The sequence below is a fragment of the Atractosteus spatula genome, chromosome 24 (assembly GCF_055471065.1).
Source record: "Atractosteus spatula isolate fAtrSpa1 chromosome 24, fAtrSpa1.hap1, whole genome shotgun sequence".
NCBI classification, from domain to species: domain Eukaryota; kingdom Metazoa; phylum Chordata; class Actinopteri; order Semionotiformes; family Lepisosteidae; genus Atractosteus; species Atractosteus spatula.
In genome coordinates, this window is record NC_142729.1 from 8,317,593 (window position 1) to 8,345,499 (window position 27,907).

Here is a 27,907-nt window from a genome sequence, read left to right on the forward strand (position 1 = left end):
ACTGAATCTAGGCACAGGCTCTGCTGGAAGCAAGCAGGGGAGGCAGGAGAAAGTGAAACTAGAGACACGATCGATAAGGCAGGGGTTCAGCTGAGAGGAACTGATTAAAGCACCAGGAAGAGTCTGAAGGAGAGTTGTTTAACATGCAGGGTTCAAAGCACAGGGATCAGTCCAAGACGTGGTCAAACAGGCAAGGTCAAAGCACAGAGAGAGAGGAGAAAATACTGAGGACACTCAGTTTGGAAGAAGTAAATGTGACTCTAAGATGAGAGATTAACAAAAAGATAAGTTTCGCAAACCTAACTTACTTCCAGAGCTACATCCTTTTAGATGTACAGTATGTACAATATCAGAAAACAGAGGGGGAATACTCAAGAGTTAAAAGTAAGATGCAAAAGAGAAAAGGGGTTGGCACTTCCACAGCAATTGAAGAATCTAAAACCATTCCAATCTGCATAAATCCACCAATTCACAATCATAGAGAGAATGTGAGTAAAAAATAAATATTGGAAGAAACATAAACTGCTGGAAGAATGGTTGGGAACATCTGGCATATCCTAAACATTTTTTGGTATGAAAATAAATTGGGGAAATATTCTGCAAAACAAATATTAAAAAAATCCTCGTTAGGAGTCCTTTTTCTTCTGGGACAAACACCAGATGAGCTGCCTTCAGAGGCAGAGAGATACTTGTTAAGAACTGTCAGAACTGCAGCCATGAAATAAATCACTAGAAACTGGTCAAAGCTGGACAGACCTTGTGTTCAAATGAAGAAGGACTCTTTGAATGAAATCTCATGAAGAATATTACCCACAGAATTCTAAACCAAAAACAACATATATATACACTGTATATATGTATGTGTGTGTGTGTGTAAAAAAGACGGGCAAAATAGGAAAGATTGCATATTGAATCTCTCAGTAATGAGATATTAACAAATAACAATAGTCACAAACAAGAACTTGTATAAAATTGCGTAGCAGTTTTTTGTCTTTGTATATGCCTGGATTGTTTCTTGTTTTGTAATTCCTAATTGTGGATGCATGTGAAAAAGGCAATATTCTGTGTCTCATTCTGTGTACCTAAATAAAAAAAAAAACAAAGAAATCACAAGTGTTCACTTACCCCAGTGTTGTTAATTTACAGTTGGGATCCCTCAGAGCTGCAGACAACAGTTTCACTCCTGAATCCCCCAGGTTATTGAAACTCAGATCCAGCTCTCTCAGACTGGAGTGTTGAGACTGAAGAGCAGAGGCCAGATCTTCACAACATCTCTCTGTTAGTCTACACCATGACACCCTGCAGACAAAAAGACAGGAGCACAGCTGAACATCTGCACAGCTCATCCACATCTTTCTTTCCAAGTCTTCACTACAACACCCAGCTCAGCAGTAATATACACCATCATGTCATTATCCATCTCAGAGTGTCCGTGGATGGGGATGATGAAGATAACAGCTGCTTCACAATTTGGGTTCCAGAAGGAAGAAGAAAGATGAGAAGAAACTGTCAGGAAGGGAGACAGTGGGAAACAAGGAGTCACATGGAGCTACAATGAAAAGAGAAACAGAAAGACTTTGACTTATAAATATAATAAAAATTGCTGTACATGTATTATTACATTTTCTTATTACATCATCTTATAGTTATAACATTGGTTGTTGTTGTTTGTTCTTCAAATGGATTATTAATCCCAAATGTAAATTAGAAACACTGGAGTAAGTCCACTTGAAGTCAAATATTGTTATTTGTAGATATGTTGAGAAAAACAATTCCATTTGAAGAAAATAAACCATTTGAAGAAAAAAAACAAGAAGGGTTTTTATAACACATAAAATAATAAAAATAATACGTAATAATAATATTAAAAAATAACTAGCATACACACTACCCCTATATACTGTACTAAACCCCCTAAAAAAGAAAAGAAATAGAAAATAATCATGAAACGAAACAAACTCCACCCCTCCAACAAATATACAACACGGCATATTTTTTACACATGAAAGACTCTTTATACAGACTCTCACATGTAACATAGTCACAACGCACTGACACCCTCAAACAGGATTCTCTACAGTTTCACTAGACGAATTCAAGAGACCCTGCTCTTCACCAACCCCTCAAACGCTCCTCTACAGACCCTCCACCTGAGACTGTGTTTATCCTGCTCCTGTAGAAGAGGAGTTGGGACTGGCCCAGCAGAAAGTGCACTGGGTACAACTCTCTTCTTATTGACATAACTCACCCTGAACACAACAGCAGGGCTGCTGAAGGCCAGACTAAGGTAAGAGAAGAGACTCAACATGGGAGTCAGGATGGAGCAGGTGCTATAGCAGTGAAAGTGTGCCAGTCTTACAGCACAGAAGTGTAACCATAACCAGAGGTATAACATTAAATTCATACCCCAGCTGCTCCAGGGGTGCATAAATTGCTGACCCTGCGCTCTAACCCCAAGCTTCTCTCCCTAATAATAATAATTACTTAAACTTATCGCTTTTCTGGACACTCCACGCAAAGTGCTTTACAGGTAATGGGGATCCCCTCCACCACCACCAATGTGCAGCCCCACCTGGATGATACAACGGCAGCCATAGTCCCTCATGAGGATTAGGAGGCCATGATTGGTAACACCCCTACTCTTTTCGATATTTTTAACAGAGAGTCAGGACCTCCGTCTTACGTCTCATCCAAAGGACGGCGCCTGTTTACTGTATAGTGTCCCCTTCACTATACTGGGGCATTAGGACACACATGGACCGCAGGTTGAACACCCCCTGCTGGCCCCACTAACACCTCTTCCAGCAACAACCTTAGTTTTTCCCAGGAGGTCTCTAATCCAAGTACTGACCAGGCTCACACCTGCTTAGCTTCAGTGGGCTGCCAGTTGTGAGTTGCAGAGTGATATGGCTGCTGGCACCCATCAGAGGGATTGCTGTATTCTCTGTCTCGCCGAGACCTGGCTGACCCCCAATACACCTGACTCAGCCGTTCAGCTTGACAGATTCTCCATCTATCGCATGGATCGCTCTGGTTCGGCTGGTGGTGTACAGTATGTCTAATGATAGACAACTCTTGGTGTGCAGATGTGAACATTTTGAAACAGTTTTGCTCTCAGGAAGGCTGGAAGTATCGCTAAGAATACCAGTCATCCTGCTTTCTCACTTTTCTCCCCCTTCCCTCTGGTAAGTGTTATAGGAGCATAAAGGCAAGTACCTCCAGATTCAGAGACACTTTCTTCCCACAAACTGTCAGATTACTGAACTCTACCCCTACCACTGGCTCACACCGATTTATTTTCTAAGATGTATGTTATTTAACTTGTTGTTGCTGCCGCTGTTCTGTGTTTGTTTTTGGTGTTAATGTGTTTGTAGTGGAGCATACATGTAATGAAAGATAGAGGGATGTAATTGCTGGTATTTTGGGTCCTCTAGTGTTGATCAGTGGTAGCGCATTGATTCGTATCCGCTGTGTCACAGAGAGAAATCTGTACAGGCTTTCCTAGGCACGCTGTATCCCCATTCAAGTTTCCAGTGAGTGTCAGGGAGAGATGACAGATGAGATCAGTGCACAGCCTGTACAGAGTTTTCCCCTCAGCTGTGGCCAGAGATCGTTCCTCTAAAGTACAAGACTGTAGGAATGTTTTTATCTGTTTAACTTACATTTGGGAACCCTAAAACATTTGCCAGAAGGAAGAGGTTGATATTCAGAATTGAGGATGTGGGGAGGATCTGATGTAATTTCCCCTGCGTGTTTGATTATGGATTTTTCAAAGATTGTCTGCAGGGAGGGATGTTGTTTCACTCCCATGACTTCAAAGCTGTTTGGATGATGAGGGAAATTTGTGATTTAAAATGAACTGATAGATTACCAAACCACACTGTTATACCATTTCTGATAATGCTCTCGATTACAGCATGGTAAAAGAGCAGCATTACTTCCTGTTGAACCCCAAACACTCTTAGTCTTCGCAAGAAATATAAGTGCTGCTTAACTTTGGAGCAAAAACTCTCCACATGAGTAGTCCATCACAGGTTACTGTCTATGTGTACACCTAAGTACTTATATGAATCAACCTGAGTGATAAGTTCTTTGTGGATTACTACATCTGAGTGATCACCAACTGCTCTGGGATCAAAATCTGTTTCTTTTGTTTTTTTAACATTCAGAATTAGGCAATTGTTGTCACAGCTTTGCACAAACCTATGGGTTTCTGACCTATACAGATGAGCTGCTTCCTCTGTGCAATGAGCCAAGCACAGCTGTATCATCTCAGAATTTGAAGATGATGTTGCTTTGACTACTGATTGCACAATCATTTGTATAAAGTGTGACCAGAACTGGAGAGCTCACACCGACCTGAGGGTCACCTGTGCTAATGGATCTTGATTCCGAAAGAAAGAGTTTTATTGACCTACTGACATACTGTGTACGTCAGTAAAAATGAGTGATACCATCTTATAATGTAATGGTTAACGGACATTTGCTTCAACTTGCTTATCAATAGATGGGGATGCAGCATATTAAATGCAGAGCTGAAGTCCATAAACAGCATCCGAGCATAGGCATTGGGGTCCTCTAGGTGTTTAAGAAACAGATGCATAATGTTGATTGCATCATCGATGCCCCACCTGTGTTTATATGCAAACTCATATGGATCCAGCACAGCATGGATACCATAATCCTCTCAAATCATTTCATAACAACAGACGTCAGTGCTACCGGCCTGTAGTCATTATTATCTGAGGGACAGGGCTTTTTGGGTATTGGCACAATCATTGCTTTTTTCCACAGCGCTGGAACAAAGTGAGAGTCAGCAGACTTCTGAAAGACGGGGCACCATCCTGGTGTTAATTCCCCTGCGCAATTTTTTAAAAGAGAGGCAGAGATGCCATTGCAGCCTGTTGCCTTTTTCGCACATATGTGCTTGAAACATTGTGTGGTCATCTGTGGAATTATTACAAGCCTACCAGCACTACTGTCAGCTGTAATAATATCTAATATACTATCACCTGCAACAGAGAAGTCCTGTGTCTCAAACCTCAGATAAGTCAGTCAGATCATTTGCTTTAGCCAGCTCATCCATTGTATGGACGCTCTTCTTTGAAGATTTCATGTTTGTGACTGTTTTCATTGTTTACCACAGGCTCCAGGAGTTCAATGTTTCAAAGTCACTCTCCATTGTCTCCTTGTGTTGTTTCCTTGCATTCCTGAGTTTTAGTTTAAGCTCTTCTTGCAGTAATTTCAGTTGCACTTGATCCTGGTTTTTAAAATTGAGTCTTTTACAGTTGATGCAGTCTATTACATCCTTAGTTATATATGGTCTATTATTTGGATACACTGTTCTACTTTTCAAGAGGCAGCAAGAGGGGTGACCCTACATTAACAGCATCCCCCGAGATGTAGCGCAGACAGAATCTGACATGAATGATGATATTTAACCCTAACCCTAAACCAACTCTGGTGAACTTGGCCATATTTATGCTACTCAGACCTGACTACTGTTTCTGAATAGCAGTGTCATCAATTCAGATCACCATATGTCTTATAATTAAATGAATTTTTCCCATTTTTATGTTTTTCTATAACTTGCTACAGTATATGTTTTGATTAACATATTATGTATATTATTTTAATATATTTATGTTTATTTTAGTGTCGGGTGAAATGATTGTCTTTTCTAATGTTTTCAAAACATTTTGTCCTTCCCTATTTTCAGTGTTTACAGTTTGCGGTTTAACCTCAGGGGGAGGGGCTGGCCTGTTGTATATAAAAGGGGGAGTGAAGGTGAGAAAGTGGAGTCAGTCTTGCTGAGAGTCTCAAACGAAGCACTGGCTTAGTGAATTATTAAAGGGCTTTAAAGCTGTTTTCAAATTAATTACATGAAGCAAATTAAAATTTCAAGATAGACTATCAACTCTCATAGTTGATATATTTCAATTCAATGACTATTCCAATATATTTCAATGACACCTGAAGAAGACTCCACGGCCGAAACATTGTGTTCTCTTTCTTCTTTTTTTCAGCATAGAATAAACCTATTACTTGTTCCTTTGCAGCCTACGCATGCTGATGCAGCTACCCACCTGAAATATTTCAATTCTGTTGTTACTAGCTCTGATTTATTATTACGGTCAATAATTCTGGTCTACATGACTGAGAGGGTGGGAGACTGATGGAACAGGGGTGAACATTGTTGCCTTGCAGCGCCGGGGCCCTGAGTTTAATTCCTGGAGTGCTGTCTGAATGGAGTCTGCATGTTCCCTTAGATTTCCTCCATGTGGTTCAGTTCCCTGCCTCAGTCAAAAGACATACTAGTTTGTTAATTTTTGGGAAAATGTGCCCTTTTATCAGAGCATTTGTGTCTGTGTGTCTTGTGATGGACTGGTGTTCTGACCAGTGTATCCTGCCTTGTACTCATTGCTTGCTGAGTTAGGCTCTGTTTCTCCTGAGACCCTGTATAATAGCAGTTCCCAGTCCTGGTGTGGAACACACTCAGACCACCACAACTACAGCTCTATCAAGGTCAAAGGCTGGGCCTGTACATCGTCAATGGAAGGACCAAAGGGGACTTTTTAATAAGGCTTGGTTACAGCTCAGCTCTGGGCAGCAGTGTGGTGAACTATGGTCAGTGGACTCCTCTGCTATAAGCACCTTCACTGTCTGACCACAAACTCCTGTCTCTTACCACAGTCACATTATACTGTACTTCAAGAGAGCACACCTGCACAGACACACTGACGCCAACAAGGCATATGACCTTAACCTGTGATACAGATGGGCTACAAATGTTCAGTAATAGGCTGAAAATGAAGAGCACGTTCAGCAATAGATACACTAGACTTGTGTATTAAATTTTAAAAGAGTACAAAACACATTAAAAAATAATAACAAAAGATTGTTTTGTTCAGGCTGCAGAAATACAAGAAAAGCACTATGAGAACCAAAAACACAGACAACCACAGAATGCAGATCTATGCCTCAGATGCTTTGGGATAGTGAAACACTACAAACACATCCAATATAACTGAAGAAATGCACACTGACAATTCTCAAATCAAGAAGTCAATTATTCAAAACTAGTTTGAAAAAATTGAATACTTTAAATGCAGAAAAAGCAAAAGAATTGGGCATCCAAAATGGATCAGTTTGGAAAACCCATTTTGAAAATCTCTAACATCACATCCCAAATACAGAATTATTAGGCCAAAACAACATAGAAGAAAAACTAATAACACTTGAAATGGCTGTTAAAAACAAGTTAACCCTTCAGACACTCTGAACACAGAACATGCTAGACAAACTCCATGCTCTTAGATCATGACAGGTCAGTGGCCAAGATGGAGTCGACAAAGAGATATTGAGGTACAACAACTTGGAATTTCAGCAGGTCCTGCTCAACTCTTCAACCGTACTGAGAGCTGGGTGTTTCCCTGAGGCTTGACCCTTAATACTACCAAGGCACCTGTGTGAACATTAACATGGGGAAGATATTCTGCAGTATCATGGAAGCCCAAATAATGACCTCCTTTAAGAAGCGTCCTCAGTAACAGTCTAAAAGTGTAACAGACTCCTGCACACATGATAACATTTACACCCTGCACATACTTATAAACAAACATGTCCACCAAAAAACTAAATTAAAATATTTATCTGCTTTAATAATTAAAAATAGATTCATTTTGGCGTGAAGTTTTACAAACGTCTTCACTGTAGAGTAAGAGCTGAAGTCTATGATGTAATTATGGCAAAGGACAGAACATGTGCACAGAGAGAAAATCAAAACAAAAGAACAGAATTCTTCACTCAGGCTTGTGGAGTGAGACTGGGCTATAGCCTGAGCCCAACACTGCTCAGCTAGTTGTGCTGGAACAGTCTGCAGCCCCTGGCCTCACACTGCACAACAAAGATATCAAATTCCTGCTCTATGCTGATGACCTGGTCCTGCTGTTGCCCACAGAATAGGGGCTACAGCAGAGTCCAGCACTACTGGAGTAGTACTGTCAAACCTGGACACCACCAATCTGAACAAGACAAGAGTCATGGTTTTAAAGAAGAAAGACAGATCTCAGGAAAACAGGATCCACTTTACATTGAACGCCACACTGGAACACAACTAGCTAAAATACCTTGAGCTGACGATCAGTTCATGTAGGACTTCACCTGACAGTGAGGGCGCAGAAGGAGAAGGCACACAGGGCTTCCCAGATTGTATTGGCTTAATCACCTCTATCACCTCACACACTGAGATAGGATTGTCAAGACTGCTTTTTAAATCAGTAGCAATTGAGGGAACAAACATCCAGCTAGTATATATCAACAGTGAATTTTGGTGTGAATATGTTAGAGTAATAGTGTTTAAATCTCTCATTAATATAACTGGGATCTGTGGTGACAGAACTGTTCTCAGCCCAAAGTCCAGAAATTAGTTGAGGTGCCCATCATTGCTGCAAGTGGTGTGCCAGACATTTCCCAGAAGACACTATGTTGAGAGAATGTGGAGGGAATTTCATCAAGAAATTCACATTTGATTCACGCTGCTGGTTGTTTTAGTTTGCAGTGGTCCTTCGTATTACAGGTATTATGGTACCACAGTTTGTATTGTGGATTATTGTGGTGTCCATCATGGCTTTCAGTTTAGTGGATTTTATTCTGCACCCGACCTTGGAGCATTCTGAGAAATGTCGCAAGGCAGATAACGGGTTTTAGTCTCTCGGTTTACTGGGGACATATCAGATGTTAAACTGAGGAAGGCATTTAACCCCCATACCCCGGAAAGATGGTTATAAAGGTGATAAACACAATACAACTTTGTGTGTTAACACAAACTCTAACAGAGCCGCTTGTGAGAGCAAGGTGACTTTCTGCTCAATTACATTAATCTACAGTACAGTCAGATAGATTTTAAATTCTTAAAGCAACATTAGCTGTCAAATTCACCTACTTTCCACAGTACACAACTTCTCCACCTACTTTCTTACTTTCCACAACTGAAAAAGTATCTTTTTCTCTCGTGCAAACTCATCAAAGGTTAAATTTTTATAATTCTGAAACTTGGACGGTATGCCTCAGTGATTCATTCATAGTATAATGAAAATAACCTCCCCCTTGTCACTGGCTCACTTAAAGATGTAACACATCTGTCTTCACTGTTATGGTGCGGTTTCAACATATCGATAAGCTGTTCTCCGGTTACTGAAAATTGCAAAAATGACCCTTCTTCCCTTCTTTGTTTAAGGATTTCTTTATGGAATTCTTTAGGTTAATCATAAAACCATCATGTATAATAATTCATCAAGTTATACACATGCTGGAGCGAATTTAGCCAGAAACAACCTTCCAGAGTAAGTCTTTGGACTGTGCAGTACTGTACAGTACAATATATGGTTTAAACTTTTAAATTTAAAGTTAAATTGTTGGCTGATTACTGGCTGCTTAAAAATGGATTAAGACAAAATATAGATTTTCCCAATTTGGATGTAAACCTGAAGGAGACACTGTCGTGGAAGCTGGGTCAGTCTCCTGTGGAGGACAATGTTTAGACCCTATGCAAGGTGGCGATTCCGGACATACAGGGTTCAGGGAAGACAAATGGGGTTTATTGGTGCTCACAGTGAAGTAGGGCAGTTCATGCAGACGTGCGGAGAAAATCCGAAGGCAAACATATCCAGAGAAGTTCAAGGGGAAGTCAGGAAACAGTCCATAAGTCCATTAAGAGACGCAGATGAAGATGAAGATGAGACAAGAATCCAGGAAATACAGGGCTCCCTTCCAAGGACTCAGTGGGTCAGGGAGCGTAAACAGGCCTGTGTCCTCAGGGTTCCTCCCGAAGTCTGGTGGTAGGCGGGCCATTGGGTTACTGTGTACCAAAGCTGAGCCCCAAAGGCAGGAAGGCATAAACTTAAATAGGAAAACTAAAACAGGGCACACCAGGAAATAATGCAGGTAATAATTAAAAGGACTAACGTGAGGAGGATGGAGTGCCCTCTGGAGGAAAAGATGGTGACCGTAACAGACCCATCATGTTCACAATAAGCTATAATAGTGGACTATTTTTATGTACTCAACTAAGTAAGAAACAAACCAAAAGTAATTATCTGATCGGGCTTTGAACTGCCTGGGTGCGGCGCGCTAAATTCCAGTCCATTGCCCATTACAAGGATAATAAAAGTTTAAAAAAACACGAATGTTCAAATGTTTCCAAAAGAGCCACTTGTGGTATTTTAGCTGCTTAGTTACATGATTCCATATTAATATTACTATCAAGTGTTATTAAATCAGTACAACTTTCTTTTACAATAACAGCAAGTAGTGTTCTTACTACCATATGTATTCTAATAAATGGATAAAACATTATTCAATAACTTTTTATGAAGTACAGTATACTGTATAAACTTTATAATGTCAGAATAAGCACGTTAAAACCAATACCCATCATAGGTCACCATGTTAAAGACTTTGATGCATAAAATATTTATGAAGAGGGTGGAATACTGTTGTGTACATTTTCATATTTAGTTAGCACTGACATCTACTGTGTGTACATTAGTATACTCTATGTATTACATTTCAGTACTGTTTTCATTTTCTGCTACCAAAATTTACCTGGATTTTCTCTATGTGATTGTAAACCTGAAAAAGGCACATCACATTCACAATCTACAGTATTATTACTAAATTAGTAAAAGTCTGAGCAGTGTACAGCTTAAAATCTATAATTACATAAGGATTGTCCCTAAGCATTGACCGAGAATCGAAACTGGGCATTTTCTGGTGACAGCCCAAACTCTCCACGAGGCATGTTAAGCTTTCACTGATCTAACTGGCTGTTTTACAAAGAAGTGCAGCCACATTACTAAATTCATTCTAAAACCCTGTGGTCTCCTGCAGTCTACCACAGTTTCGCACAGCTGCTGGACTGAGAACTACTGCAGTATCCCTCAAGCATTCTGAGTGGCTGGATCTGTACATTCCTTCCAAATCATTCGCTGTGTACAATAATAATAAGCCCTGGTTCAACAGAGAAATTAAAACCCTGTGGGAAAAAAATGAACAGGGGTTTCAAAGAGGTAGATGATGCCTACTTCTAATCCAGCAAATACAAATTCCCACATGTAGTAAAGAGGGCCAAAGCTGAATATAAGAACAAACTAGAAAATAAACTTATCAGCAAAGAAAACTGAGGCATCTGGCCAGCCCTTCAATTAATCACAGACTACAAGGTGAAACAAATTGCTTCAGCTGATGATCCCTTTCTCCCTGACAAGCTGAATGAATTCTACTGCAGGATGGATAAACTAAACAGTCTGCAGCAGACTATACCTGCATAGCCAGTGCAACATCTGCAGCCATCCATTAACATTCAGGAGCATGAATCTCCATACACAACAGCTACACTGAAATCTTGTGCAGCTCAGCCTTCTCCTATCTTTACAGTGTGGTACAATGTGGGGAGTGTCTGGTGGGGGGTGGATTAAGGAAGACGCGTTGCAGTGAAAACCACACCTGACGTGAATAAGTGAATGAACGTTAGGTGTAGAAGTGGTTTAAAGGGGGAAAAAGATCCAGCAGGACCTCGGCCTTGCTGTGGCTGCAGTGGTGAGAGAACAAATGTGGAGGCTCTGCTGTGAGACAGCCAGGCTGAAGCATGACAGTAGCGGGTGTGAGATGCTACTAATCGGGGTGATGTTAGAAGGGCGTGCCGCCATTTACAGTATGAGTGAACAAAGACTTAATTACCCGTGAGGGGGTGGAGAAGAACGACAATCCCGGAGGGGACTGTGAGAGGAACAGCCTGCAAGGAAGAGTGAAAACGTCAGTCTGCAAGGAGAATGACAGAAGAAACAGAGCTTATGAGATCATCAAAAGATTTAAAGGGACAGCATCCTGCTAGGGTGTGAGAGCAGGGCTGTCGTGTCCGCTGTATGAGTGAGTTGTGAGTTAGTGTGTGTGGACCAGAGTGGGTTGTGTGGTAGAGGGACCCTCCCCCTGGCAATACATTGGTATTGTGAAGTGAGTGGGGTCTATCTAGCTGCGCTCTCTGGGAGATAGTGCAGTGGTGGCTGGGCACAATGTGAGGTGCGCTGGCAGCTGTGAGTTCACAATGTAAGGGCATGAGAGTGAGGTGCCAGAGAGGTTCTGAGTGTGTGTTAGAGAGGGACAGTGTGTTGGGTCTTGGCACAGTGTGTAGTGTTGAAGAGACTCTGTGACGTAGGTAGTGTGAGTTTGTGTAACCCAACCTGGTGGTGTCAGGAGAGGATGTCAGGGCTGTAGGCGGACCTGGGAGTCCGAGGTACTGGTTGAGTGAGAAATCCTGCCCTAATGGAGTTGGAGCAGGAGGCTCCGTGTTGGGGTCTGGGAGCAGGAGGTTACTAGCAGCGAGAACAACAGGATGAATTTGGCAAACTTGAGACTCCAAAGGTAAAGGGCCCAGAAGTAACGGAATGTGGAGTCATGTATCCTGTTAACCCGATGAGGGGTTCAGTGTGATCACCACTCTCGGAGGACAGTGCGTATAAGATAAAGAAAAGGAACCTAAAAGAGTATAAAGGGGTGTGACAGGGGAGAATGAGAGCCTGTCCACACCCAATGCAGTGTCAACTACCCCCATGGCACCACAACAGGTATTTTCAGTTCCTCCCTAAAGCAGGCTACAATACCATACTGCTTTAAGATGTTTACTATAATACCAGTAGCTAAGAAATCCACTGTGAACTGCCTCAATGCCTACAGATCAGTAGCCTTGATTTCTGTTAACATTAAGGTTTTTGAGCAACTTTTCTATATACAATTCTATATATATTGAGCCAATTTTCTATATAAAATACACCTATTTTGCCTATAGAGCACACAGGTCAGTGGAGGATGCAGTCTCCCTGGGGCTTCATGATATATTTCAACACCTAGACGCAGCCAGCACGTATACCCAGATCCTCTTTATTGACTTTTGTTCTACTTTAAGCACAATCACTCCTCTCAAGCTCTTTGATAAATTTACAGAGAAGGGCATTGGCTACTGGATTTCCTTTCTGATAGGAAGCAGCTGGTGAAGCTGAAGGATACCCTCTCTAAGCCTCTCATTCTGAGCACAGGAGCTCCTCAGTGTTGTGTCTCATCACCTATGCTTTACTCTTTGAACACAAACGACTATATTTCATATTCAGGTTCAGTAAAAATGTTCAAGTATGCTGATGACACTACTCTCATAGGGCTCATCACAAACAATGGTGAGTCAATATACAGAAATGAAATAGCTCAATTTGTTGAACAGTGCAACCTTGATCTCAAACTAAATGTGAGCAAAACAAAAAATCTCAGGGTGGACTTTTGGCAAAACAAAGGAGCCCTCTCACCACTATTCATCAATGGTCAGGCTATAAACGTGTGGGTCAAATTTAAGTTCCTGGGCACCATCATCTCCAACACTCTAAAATGGGAGGTCAACACACCCATTATGGTCAAGAAAGCTCACCAGAGGCTGTTTTGCTGAAGACGGAAGAAGTTTGGAGTGTCACAGGAAGCAATAACCCTCTTTTACAGAGATCTGTCATTGAGAGTGTTTTGAGGTTCTACATCTCTGTGCGGTATGGCAACACTTCTGCCTAGGACAAGAAGCAGGTAGAGAGAGAGTAGTGTACTGTATACCACTTCCAAAACTATAGGATGTCACCTTCCTTCTGTGGACTTACTCTGAAGTGCAAAGATCTGAAGATCCTTGCTGACCCTTCCCATTCTGCCCAACCTCTATCTACTTCTCTCCCCTCTGGTAAGTGGATTAGGTCTATTAAGACAAAGGCTACTAGGTTCTGTAACAGCACCTATCTGGAGGCTGTGAGAAGCATAAACTCTGCACTTTAACTCTTTGATATATTTGCATGACTCCATTAGGCCCCAGTTTTATTTATTTTATCTCTGGTGTGTGTTTAGGATTTCTTGTGAATGTGCTGAGTGGATGTACTGTATTCTGTTATTGAATTTGTTGTACTGTATATTTGTATTGCATTCTTTAATTGTATGAGCTCACTGAATCAATTTCCATTCAGCTAAGTATTGAACTTAAGTATATAAGCTCCTCCACACCCTGCTCCACTACAGGGCCATACAGCTCACCACGACCGGCAGCTCACCAACCACCTTCATGCTCGGACATAAACTTGTATTTTCCCAGGACAGACTCTGGGCATATCCAGCTCAGAGATCTACAGTATGGTCTTCCCCTTCACAGGTCACAGAGCAACTGTGTTCAGCTACCTTCACCTCTACAGTATGTTCACATGGGTTTCTCCTGGGTGCTCCCATCTCCTTCGACAGTTCAAAGACATACTGGTAGTTTAATTGGCTTCTAGGAAAATGGGTCCTGGTGTGTATGAGAGCACGTCTGTGTCTGTGTGTGTGTGCCCTGTGATGGACTGGCATCTCGTCCAGGTTGTATCCTGCTTTGTGCCAGTTGCTTGCCAGGATAAGCTCTGGCTCCTCTACAACCCTGTACTGAAAAAAGCAGTTAGAAAATGGTTGAATAGGTGGATGCATAATTTTATAAATGTTCTAATTCATATACTATACAGAAGACACTCTTCAAATGTTGCTTATTTAACAAAAATATTATTTAACAAAAGTATTATCGGTCTGTATATATAATGTGATAGTGTTTCCAGTGCTATTTAACTTCCTGGTACTCTTCCACATTTACGTATTTGCATAAAATAGTAAAAAAAATGGTCTTTTAATGGAGGAAGTTGCTTTTTTTAAATACATCAATCAAAAGACAAGTTGAAACTTTAGATGTTCTTTCAATTGCCTATTTAAAAAGGATGCAATGAAAAACTGATTGCTTACAGTATTCAGTTTAAAAAAATACTGACACAGCTACAGAGTATTCTGACATGACAGTTAAAGCAATTTTTTTAGAAAATGCAATTGTTACCGTTTGCTTTTTAAGAGTGAAATGACAAATCTTGTGGTTATACTATGATGCAAAATATCCAGCAATGGCCAGACAGACAGAAACTTACAAACAGTGTTATCATTTCTGATAGGAAAGAGCTGGTAAAGCTGAAGGTACCCTCTCTAAGGCTCTCACTCTGGGCACAGGAGCTCCTCAGACTTGGGCATTATCACCTCTCCTTTACTCTGTGTACACAAATGACTAATTCACATTCAGATTCAGTCAAAATGTTCAAGTTCTGGATGGTACTATTCTCAAAGGGCTCATCACAAACTGTGATATGTCAGTATACAGGAATGAAATAGCTGATTTAGTTGAATGGTGCAGCCTAAACATCCTGGAGCTAAATGTCATTAAAACAGAAGTACTTGTAATTAACTTTAACTTTAAGGTAGCACTTCCACCACTGTACATCAATGGTCAGACTGTAGAGGTGGTGGAGAATTTTAAGTTCCTGTGCACCACCATCTCAACACTCGAATATGGGAGGTCATCCATTATGGTCTAGAAAACTCACCAGAGTATGTTTTTCCTGAGACAGTTAAAGACGTTTGAAGTGTTGCAAGAAGCAAGGATCCTTTTATTATAGATCTGTCATTGAGAATGTTTGTCCTTCTCCGTAACTGGTTTGGCAACACTTCTGCCCAGGACAAGAAAACCAGTCGAGACAGTAGTGTACAGTACACCACTTCCAAATTTGTAAGATACCGCCTACCTTCTGTGGTCTTTTTTAATTAAAAAATTAAATTTTTGTAATTAAAAACTACACATCCCAGTTACCATGGTGGTGCTTGTGATCATTGCGTTTAACCAACGAAACAGGGTGAAAAATCAGTCACACGACTTTGGGGCAGAGTATCGAAAGCTTAACCTATCAGCAACAAAGCGAAATTTACACGATAGGCTACCTCAAACTGTCAGTTACACGACTGTGTATGTCGCTTAAGCCACTCCTATTTGGCATTTTAGTTATGAAGGCGAGAAGACGCCCCCCCTCTCTGGGTGCCTGATTTGCCGCCATCTTTAACTGTTCCGTGTCTGAATCGCAGTAGCTACGCGTATGAAATAAAGTTCATCCCAGCTACAAAACATATATATTTTTGTGGTAAGAGGGAGCAAAACTTCAGTATTTACTGCTATTAATTACTGTACGATTTATAGTTGAAATCTGAGCCTAAATATAAAGTTAAAATCTCGACAAAGCAATGTAGGAAAAACCGAGAAAATAAATCCTTTCTGACATCTAAAATCAGTTTCGATCAAGGTCTTTAAAACGAACAAGAAAAAGAGGATTTTCGGAGGGCAATTACGCTGTGTTTATATAGAACAAGTGATTTATGAGCAATCTTATTTCTTGTTCGTTAAAACAGTGAAATGTCAGCTGCAAAAGATCGCACCAGAAACATCACTCTCTCTGCCTGTCATAGATGTTCAGGAAAGGGTGAATGAAGTTATGTGAAGTACAATAATTCGGTGATCAATAATAACAGTTGTAGGACAAGAAACAAAAGATAGTGAAAACTTAAGCTTTTTAAGGCTGAAACTCAAATTCATTCTACAAATTAAGGCAAATGAAAATTCAGGACGTTAAAGTGCTAGAGGTGTAAAAAATACAAAAATGCACATGAGCAAAAGGTTTTCGAAATGGAGCAGGTGTAGCATGAACATGTACATCAATTTTCCTTCGCGATAAATAAAGTCTTATCTATAAACATGAAACAGAGTGAGGAATCAGAAAATTAGCATGCATAAAAAACAGCAATTTTGTCAGTGAGCCCAAAATGAATTAATGGCAACCATGTTTTCATGGAGGGCTTCTCAGATAGTTGGGAATTCAGGTAGATTGCCAGGTGAAAGGATTTGTAAAGGATTTGTTAAAGCAAGTCAGTTTTTTCTGCAACACATAAAAGACATTTTTCCAAGAAAGTTTAGCCTTTGTCACTAATGAAACCACTAAATAAAGACATAAATATAGAAAGCTTAAGATTTTTTGTATTCAATGTTGGTAGCAGAATGAACTGTCAGGTTGAGCTAAGTGTATATTTTGTCGCAGAGTTTCTGCAAGATGTTAACAGTGAAAAAAGGTATTTAGAAATGAGTTATTTCAAGAAGAAAATTTTCAGAATAATTGCAAATCTAGCAGGATAGAGAAAGCACAGAAAACAGGCAGTTAGATTGATCAGATTAGTATGAAAAGTAATTTAACAAAGGGAATGAATGGAGTGACAAAGTAGTATACTTTAGATATTTTTTTCTGAACCAGGGAAAATCTGATCATGTTTCTCTATAACAATAATAAAAAACTTTATTTTATATATCACCTTTAAAAGTGGCATCTCAAAGCAATACAGTAGATGTAAAAACAGATAAAAGGACCACAGATTACAAAGTAAATACGTATAAGAAAGACAAGCAGTTAGAGGTGCTACCAAAATTAGAAAATGAAGCAAATACAGACACTAAGTCTTCTGAAAAGAAAGGTTCTGAGGTTAGATTTAAATGCACTCAGGGTACGTGACTGATATCACTGGGAATACAAATTGAGAGCTTTGGGGTGCAGCTAGAGAAGTCCCTGTCACCCACAGAATGTAGATGTTCTTGAGGACAGCTGGAAGACCAGAGTCAGACGGACAAAGGTGGGGAGTAGACAGATAATAAGCCATATAGTGTAGGTACTGAATGAGGATGAAGATTTTAAAGTTGACTCGAAAACTGATAGGTAAGCAGTGCAAGGACTTGAAAACAGGTGTAATGCATCCCTGATAGGATTCTCGCTGTCATATTCTGAACATATTGAAGATTGCTCAGTGTGGATTTAATTTCCCCAGTAAACAGGATGTGCATTTATTAATTCTAGAAAAAAAAGCCTTTATTGATTTCTCTAGTTCTAGTTTCTCTAGTTCCCTTTAAAATAAACTATTATTCCACAATGCAGAGTATTACATGGCCAGTATTTACACATGATATTTGTGATTTAAAGAAATGAACACAAGCAGCTTTTGGAGATTTAAGTGTTGGCTGAGTTATTGCAGGATAAAAGACTAGAGATGTTGGCAAGAAGAAGATAATTTTGGGAAAGCTGAGGAATACACTGATAACAAGAACACTTCCTAATGGGGTTAGGCATACTTTTGATGAAGATGATGAAGTTAACAGACTGTATGTTTACATAGATACTGAAATGAGGATTGTATTTTAGATTTTGTGTAGTTGCTAGCATTGAACTGTGTGTTGGATGCACATGAATTGAAGGAATGGGCAAACATAGCCGATGCGGATCCACAGAGCCAGCATCTTAAGATGTTTATAATTAGAGGCAATTTGTTTAAATAACTAGGTATGGATACTGATGTGCAAGAGAGGTGGAAAGGCTGTTTCCTTAAGCCAGCACTATAAAATGTTTTATTCTCAGTGAGATGCTGCCATTTCATAGTGGGTTTCTAACACTGTGTATAGTTCCATCCACACAGTGCCTTTACTTCCATCCATTTCTAATCTCTTTATCCAGTACAGAGGATTTGGAGCCTATCCCAGTAAGCAACGGACACAAGGCAGAATACACCCTGGACATAGCGCCAGTCCATCACTGGACAGACAGACACAAACACACACACACCAGGGCCAGTTTTCCCATAAACCAATTATCTTACCAGTATGTTTTGGAGTGTGAGAGGGAGTCATATCACACATATGGAGAAAAAACATGCAAACCCCACACACACAGGATGGCAGGAATTGAACCTAGGACCCCAGTGCTGAAAGATACCAATGCTAACCACCTCGTCACCATTTAAATTGGATGGATATTTTAGTTATCTTTCTAGTTCACAGGTTTGCATGCATTATTTAATTTTGAAAGCCACTGAGACATCAGGTACTATTGTTCTATTTATGAAAAAGAAACAAAACAAAAAGCATACTAACAACTGTGCCATCCTACTCCTTAGTTAATACATTTTATTATTCATAAACAGTTAACATTGTTAGCAAAATATTTTGAATTATATTTAACCCTATTTTTTCTTTAGTTTTGTATTTAACTTATTATATGATAGTCAGATTTAATGTGTAGTGTGCTCTCTGAAGGCACCAGTTCTGTAGGGTTTGGGCATTTACTGGGACAATTATTAATTGTAGCAGTAAATCACAAAATGATTCTTTTGATGGCTTTAGAATCCAACCATGCGATATAACTCAAACAACGCACACACACAGGTACTAATACACGAGGATACATTTATTAATACATAGAATATGCATATAAACCTAACAGATCTTATCGAGAGGGTTATCAGAATACAAAAGGTATATATTCAGTCAGTTACAAAGAGTTACACATATCAAGAGGACATACGTTCAGTATATAATTCATTTAGACCGTTTCATAAATGAACTTGGTTATAACTTCTACATTAGATACTCAAAACAAGTACATAACTCTTATGAATTAAATTGATATCAACTGGTTGGGATAACAATTGAATTCTTGAGCAGTAATGCAGTGAAGTTGAATACTCATCCAATCTCTGGGGATTCAGATCTCCTGTGGGCTCTCTGGCTCGGTGCCAGGCTGTGCTGTGCGGCTTGCGACGGTGCGCTGCTGATGCTCACTGACCGGCTAGTTAGTGTTGGCTGAAACTAGCAAGAGTTTGTGCACAGAAGAAAAGATGACTGTGGGTCCCAGCAAGTCAGGAAGAGGACCGGTTCGTTCCTGATGAAGAGCTAGTTCTGAATAGTGATTCAGCTGTCCACAGTTCCGACCTGTTCATGAGGCTTGCTAACCTCGGGTGGATCCTCTGGTTACTCTCTGGCAACCTCCACTCTAGACTCTTAGAACAAAGCAAAGTTCTGGCACTCGGACACACTGGCCGTTCCGTGGTTGTCCGGGCTGAGTCTCAGGATGGTCAGGAGGCGCGCTGCGAGAATGTCCTGCCCTTGGGAGCCTTCTGCTCCTGGGCCGTCCTGCCCTGGAATTCTCCTTTGAATTCCCTTTAGAAAAGTCCACAGAATTCTCTCAGGCCCTCTGTGTTGCCTGTTTTTACCTGGAGGAACTTCAGCTCGCTCATTGGCTGAAAGTTCCATGGGTATCAGAGTCCTACGTGGGTTACTTGGCCCTACCAGTCCCTGATTGGTTGATCAAGGTGAGATATGAGTCATTTACTCCTGACACCTAGGAATGCAGTCCAGATGTCCATCTGGCACTCCCTAGACAGATAGGCGCCAATGGATGACCATTGATCATGATAGCCAGGCTTAGCTAAGTGCATCCCCCTTTGGGAGCTGTCCCTTATCAAAAGAAAACATCTTTAAATCAGCCTGCTTGAATAGCTTCTCTGTGGCTGCACCACAGAGATGAAGAGAGAGATGAGGCCTCATTTGGGAAAGCACAGCAACACTTAATTCTGCATTATTAATAAGCCTTGCCGCTACAAATGTATATTTGAACAATGAAAATATATTTTTACAAGATGCGGGGGAAAGTGCAACAACTTATTACAGTGCTAAATTTAATTATAGCAAAATTTATTATTGATTGCTAATAGTTTATGCTAACACCTAACTTTCTTAATTAGATGTATTTAAAACAGTGAACTAAGTGTAACATACCATTCAGAAATACAATCGAGAATAGTTTTGTTAAAATGTATAACGTAACAAAATTAAAGACAATTAAAATCTGTAATCTTTCCACTTGTAATGTCATTAGACAAAACAACAAGTTTCTGCTTTGTCTAAGGATGGTATCAAAAAGTAGTCTAAGTGGTGAGAACGCTGTGCTTAATGATAATTAAGTGACTTAAAAGTAAAAAGAGATGCTTCATATTGCTTGATTAATTTTAAAAACTAATTAAATTTAAAAAAACTGCATGTATAACTTTTAAAAAGTTATACATGCAGACGCAATTGCTGCCATAAGCGCTTCAGGCAGCAGAACGTTCGTTCTGTACTGCTGAGCTCCGCGCCTCCTCCCTCTCTCGGTGCCGCGCCCCTCTCTGACGGAGCGCAGTGGGTGGTACGCTATTTTCAGAGCCTCTGATTGGGAAGAAAAGACCTGCTGATCAGTTTCACACAACAGGAAGAGAAAAGAATGGGATTTTTTCTCTTCGAAACGTGTGTTGTCTTTATGTAATTCGTGTATTTTAAACGTTTAATTAAGTAGTAAAAACCTTACAGCATACACAAAGATTCTGAGCTGATCACGAGGAAGAAAAACCACCCATTTTTCGCGCATAAAAAGTGGTTTTTAACTCTCGAAACCTGTTTTTATAGGTTTTAAAGTCGTGCAATGTCTAAATTAAGCAGGAACACATCATTATATCTCATTTTTTATTTATTTTTTAAAAAATTTAAAAATCGTTTGCCCAGCCTACAAATAGCCCATTCATTTTTTTACCAAACATTCTTGCGATCGATCGACTGGCAAGCACGCTGGGATCAACTGGTTGGGCACCTCTGGTTCAGAGCCTTGAAAGACAGCTACAGAAAGTCTTTTAACACAATCATCCCTCTCAAACTTTTTCATAAGCTAGCAGAGGTGGGTATCAATCACACTCTGTGTTACTGGCTACTGGATACCATTTCTGATAAGAAGCAGGTAGTTTAAGCCTCTCACTCTGAGCACAGGAGCTCTTCAGGGTTGTGTCTTATCACCTAAGCTTTTACTCTTTGTACACAAATGACTATTTTACATTCAAATTCAGTCAAAATGTTCAGGTTCTCTATATATCTACACTATTCCCATAGTGTCAGTATACAGGATTGAAATAGCTGAATTAGTTGAATTGTGCAGCCTAAATAACCTGGAACTAAAAGTCAGTAAAACAGAAGTACCTGTGCAAGGGAACACTCTCACCACTGTACATCAATGGTCAGGCTGTAAAGGTGGTGGAGAATTTTAAATTCCTGTGCATCACTATCTCCAACAATGTAAAATGGGAGGACACCACATCCATTATGGTCAAGAAAGCTCACCAGAGGCTGTTCTTCCTGAGACAAAGATGTTTGAAATGTTGCAGGAAGCAATGACCCTTTTCTATAAATCTGTCATTGACCATGTTTGACCTTCTCCATAACTGTGTGGCAGCACTTCTGCCCAGGACAAGAAAACCACTAGACACAGTAGTGTACTGTACATCACTTCCAAATTTGTAGGATACTACCTTCCCTCTGAGATGCAAAGCTATAAAGATCCTTGCTGACCCTCTCATCCTGCCCAACTTCTGTCTGCCTCTCTTCCCTCTGGTAGGAGGCTTAGGTCTATTAAGAGAAGACAAGGACTACAAGGTTCTGGCACCTACCCAGAGGTTCTGAGATACATAAAGCTCTGCGCTATCAATTTTTGATATTTTGCACTGCTCATTGTTACTCCTTCAGGACCCACTATTATTTATCTCACTGTTATTTATTTAATTACTGGTGTATTTAGAATGGCCATCACACATTGGTGCAAAACAGATTAAGAACTTCTGATTTTAAAGATTTTAAATTTGTTGTTTTAAGATTGTTCAAGTTATAACATGTTTGCGTTGCTACAGTGAAAAGCTCTTCAGGATTAAACTATGTAAATCTGCAAATGTATGATAATGTGTCATAAACTGCATGCAAGCATGCAAGCGCTCCCACATTTCCTCGAGCTCTACTCTCCCTAAATGCCCACGCACCAAATTAACGCCACACTATTTAAACCCTCACATGTCTCCTTTTCCTCGCTCACTATTGAGGTTTCCTCCCTGAGCTCAGAACTTCATTACTTTTCCTGCGATTTCCAAATTACTACTCTCCCGGCATTCGACTCCTACCTCGACTATGACTTCACCTCTCGTTTTTGTACTTCCTCTCCTCGGAACCTTCCTGGCTTTTGACCCCGAGCTCTCAGAAAGGTTAAGAACCCCTGGTTTAGACAATGTTATGTAGCATAGAATAAATAATTAATTCAAAATAGTAAAAACAATTATGGGTTTTAACAATGAAAAATGAAAATGAAAACTGAGCACCTATCCTACTCCACTGAGCACCTAAGACATTTCATTGCCAGCGAAGACATTTCATTGCCAGCAACTACTGCTGCATGCTGTATTGTTGTGCATTTGATAAATAAACTTTGATTTGATTTGATTGATCCAAAAGACCCCTCACAGGGGCAGTTTTTACTCAACAACTTACACTGTATGTGAAGTAAAGCTGAGGTACTTACCTAAGGGTTTTTGATATCTTTGCCACAGGTAGTAATCTCCGTACACACTCCTCTGATGTAGCATAATCATTCATGTTAAAGACTTCAATCTCTTTCTCAGACAGCAGGGAGAAATAGGCGAGTGCTGAACACTGGGGAGGTGAGAGACTTTGTCTTAAAAGTTTTGTTTTATCCAGAGTCACTTTGAACTCGTCTATTAAAGACTTGTCCTTCAGTTCACTCAGACAGTGAAAAAGGTTGAAGCATCTTTCAGGACAGGAAGTTTTTCTAATGAGTTTCTTGATGCGTTCTGCTGTTTTCTGGATATCACTGGAGTGATCTTTAGTGTGTGACAGGAATCCCTTCAGAAGCTCCTGGTTGTTCTCCATTTCCATTCCCAAGAGGAATCGGACAAACAGATCAAGTTGACCAGTCCTGCTCTGGATAGCTCTTTCCAGGGCAACCTCATTCAGGCTGAATACAGATATTCTTTGCAACCAGGAAAAATCCAGAACTGTTTTCTTTAGTAGGTTAATATTATTGTTTTGATAGGAACCAAAAACATACAGAGCTGCAAAATACTCCTGGAGTGTCAGGTGTAAAAAGCAGTATACCTTTTTCCGAAACAAGACTGAATTTTGTTTGAATATTTCCTTGCACACCCCTGAGTAAAGAGAAGAGTTGTTGAGATCAATGCCATGTTCTCTCAAATCTTCTTCATAAAACACAATGATGTTTTTCTCCAGACTATTAAACGCCAACTTTCCCAGTTTCAGAATGGCTTCTTGATTTGATTTGAAGACATTTTCTTTCCTTTCTGTCTGTTCCTTTGCTGTGAGTAAGACAATGAGAAAGTATGTATAGAAATCTGTCAATGTTGTTGGATTGTCCCCACTATTCTCTTCAAATGTGTGCTCCAGAACAGTAACTACAATCCAGCAGAAAACAGGGACATAGCACAAAATGTAAAGACTCCTCAGTGTCTTTATATGTGAAATTATTTTCTCTGCTAGAGCTCTGTTCTTACACTTCTTTCTGATGTACTCTTCCTTCTGCTGATCCTCAAACCCTTGGACCTCTGTCACCCTGCTGATGAGCTCCGGAGGGATCAGACCTGCTGCAGCCGGTCTGGTAGTGATCCAGATGGAGGAGTCAATGGGAAAGTTTCTCTTGATGAGGTTTGTTAACAACATGTTCACTGAAGTTTGCTTTTTCACATCAGACCACCTCTGATTTTTCTGAAAGTTTAAAGGATGTCTGCTTTCATCTAGACCATCAAAGATGAACAGGACTTTGTGGCCATCTAAAACATTATCAGAGGATTTTATCTCTGGACAGAAACACTGAACCAGTTCCTGTAAACTCATTTCTAATTTGATCAAGTTTAATTCACGGAATGGAAAAAAAAATATAAAGTCAAAGTCTTGGTTGTCTTTTCCAGTAGCCCAGTCGAGAATGAATTTCTGCACAGAGAATGTTTTCCCGATGCCAGCAACTCCCTTCATCAGTACAGTCCTGATGGGTCTGGTCTGTCCTGGCAGTGGTTTGAAAATATCGCTGCACTTGACGGAGTGGATCTCTGATTTTGTGTTTTTGGAGACAGTCTCTATCTGTCTGACTTCATGTCCATGATTCACCTCAACACAGTTGCCCTCAGTTATCCATACGTGTGTAAAGATGTCATCAAGGAGGGTCTGCTCTCCTGGCTTAGCAATTCCCTCAGCCACAACTTCAAACTTCCTCTTTAGAGCTTCCTTGTGTTTGTCTTTCAGTGTCTGCAGCCACCCTAAAACAGACAGAACACGAAAGTAAAGAGACAGTCTGAGGCTGCAGGAGAAATCCTGACAGTGTGATGTGATGACAGATCTCTTACAGGGTCACCAGCTATTGAGGTTTACGTTTGCAAGTATGAGACACAATCAAAACAGATGGACATAGATAAAGTCCAGAGTCAAAAGACACAGTCTATCAGTGTCTCAGCTGGAGCTCCAGGCAGCAACTCCTCATTTTTAATGTCACTCTGATAGTCATGTTCTGCTCTCTCACACTCTCACAGACACACCCTCTCATGAGGAGAGTTTCCACACAGAGGATATTTGAATAAAGACTAGTTTTGCCCTACCATAGATACTGGAAAGCTAACTGGAAATTAGTTCAAGATGTCGACAGACCATTGTGGCAAATGCAAAATGTGTCATACTATTAACTGCAATACACTATTCTTAAAAATATTTAAAATATGTATTCACTGTATGAAGGTGATTGTTGAATTAACAGTAACAATTAGAAATTGGTACAACAAAAGTAAAAGACATATTTGCACAATAAATAATGTATTACTACAACAACAGAATGTGCACAGCAAACGCACTACAAGAGTACATATACAGTGTCTATAGAACTCCCTTTAAACATTGTCACCTTTTGTTGCTTTATAGTTTGTACCTGACATCCTACCCTCAACATCCAAGTGAAAAATATTCTACAAAATGTTTAGCAAATAAATAGTAGTCCACCCGCTTGTAGCAGAGAATCTAAATTAGTTCATGTGTACTGAATCACCTTCAGAATCACACATCTATTTCTTTGATAAAAATAAAGTAACAGTACAGTAACACATAGGAGAAATACAGATGCAGCCATTCAAAACAAGTTGGTTATACCGCGGTAAAACGCATTGGGACTGCATAACACGGGTTACCGTATAATACCCCATAATACCCCATAATACTAATAATAGTAAGATAATAGTATCCAGAATTACCGCCAGGTGGAGCTAATAAAGCTCAACCTCTCATGTACGTGTTAGAGCTGTCGCCGTCAAAGTCTTTACTGAAGATATTACTAATAGTATTAATAATGAAAGACCTTGGATAAGCTGTAAACTCAAAATATTACCCTGGTCCACATTCTTTGTAACTGTCTTTGTCAACAAAAATACTTTATTTTTTCATTGACAAAAAGCAACACCACAGCATTTCGTTTATCCAATCACACATTTGTTTCCAATCATACAAAGTAATTCTTGAGAATCTCCAATTCACCATGCCTTTCACATGCTCTTAAAAGATATTAATTTAGGAACATAAACATATTACTGTATGTAAACTGTACTGTATATGGCTGGTCTTGGTATTTTAAAGAAAAAATACACACCAGTATTCCATTTCTCCCTAAACATTTTAAGCATCAAAGTCTTACATGTGGTTATTTTGGAAACATTTTTACATGCTCCTTGCTCCTTCTGACCATGTCACTGTACGTTTATATAGTACTTTGTGAGAAAAGTGATAGTTTTAAGCTTTTCTGCGAATATGCTCGATACTGGAGTAAACAAAAGCATACTTTTAGAAATTGATTAATAGGGAAAATAATATGGAATTGCGTATCTAAAGAAATTAATAATGATATAATTATATTCATGTACTGTAGCACAGTAGTATATACACATATCTATTGATATGTTTCACCACTTGTCATGTGACTGTATCAGTAGCATGATGGTTTAAGTGCCTGACTTATAAGAGAAATATATGGTGTTCAAATCCAGCTATTGTGACGAGTTTTCTTTTAACAAACATTTCCTTGAAAAACAAAAATAGCAATATTATGGACACTCTATTGACTTTTTTATATTTCTAAATATCACAACATGTTCGAATCCAAGTCATTTTTTAATAACAACGAATAGTTTCAAACTGTTACCGATATCATTATCATCAATATGTGAAAAAAGTGAATCCTGTTTTTTTATGGTCTGTAGCTCAAAACCTGCTTAACTAAAAATTAGGCACAAGAAGAGTATTATTGGACAATGCTGTGAGGCTAAAGAAATCAATAATATTAATTCAAAGATCAAAATATATTTAAAGCATACGCCTGACATTAGAGGGTGTGTCTGCTCGTCTGCACGGTGACGTCACCATCTTTCACGTCACACCGTCTGTGTGGTGTGACGCAGTGGTGGCCAGGAACGGTGCAGTGCTCTGGCAGCTGTGTGGTGTAACACAGTGGTGGCCGGGCACGGTGAGGTGAGGGAGTAGGGGTGTGTGTGAGTGGGGCTGTGGGGCCCGGCGGGTCCTGGCCATGGTCTGGCCAAAAACTATAAATGAGATACAATGTCAATGTTTTATGATATGTCTATGGTGTGAATGTCTGTAGATTGTATGTTCTTTTTAGTTTTTGTTTTGTTTCATGTTAATTTTATAAGGGAGAGTGTCATAGAGAAGACTCCCTTACCCCCATCTTGATTAAAATCGCAAACCTGTGTTCCATAAAATACTTTTATTTTTCACAATCTGGCAATGCCAGACAGAATCCACATTCACAGCGGCCAAACTGCCTTGGAGATCAGAACATCAAGGAAGAAAACAATTATTACGCCCGGCTTTTCAACGTAATTTCTTTAACTTGCTAATGAGTTACTGTAACAGTCCGGGTGTGGCAAGCTTCTAATGTCTCCTGACTTGGGTGAAAGGAATAAAGCTTTGTTTGATTTCTGAAACCCTTTCTTTATGTCCTCAGTTTTCTTTTAACATTTCATTTGACGTTTATTCCTTTGTTTTGTGGTCTGGGTAATTAGAGGCTACGCAGTTATGCTTCCTATGGTGATATATGGGTTTTTCGCACAAAGCCGTATTGAGCAGTATTTCTCACGTTAAGAAAGTTAGGTGTTAGCATAAACTATTAGTAATCAATAATATTAAATTTAGCACTGTAATAAATTGTGCTAATAATAAATTCTTTTATAATACTTTTTTGTATAGATGACACTTTTCTAAAATGTCTTT

The 27,907-nt window shown here is 39.8% G+C and overlaps 1 protein-coding gene across 1 annotated transcript; it reads right to left on the minus strand.

The window, feature by feature from the left end:
• Nucleotides 1-1,099: 1,099 nt before the first annotated feature.
• On the minus strand, nucleotides 1,100-24,899 carry LOC148815853 (NLR family CARD domain-containing protein 3-like). Its single transcript, XM_088904855.1, has 2 exons — nucleotides 23,139-24,899; nucleotides 1,100-1,299 (listed from the first exon to the last, which is right to left on the minus strand). Exons 1-2 carry the CDS (start codon nucleotides 24,620-24,622, stop codon nucleotides 1,122-1,124), a joined length of 1,662 nt encoding a protein of 553 aa, XP_088760981.1. The 5' UTR covers nucleotides 24,623-24,899; the 3' UTR covers nucleotides 1,100-1,121.
• Between the last annotated feature and the right edge of the window lie 3,008 nt (nucleotides 24,900-27,907).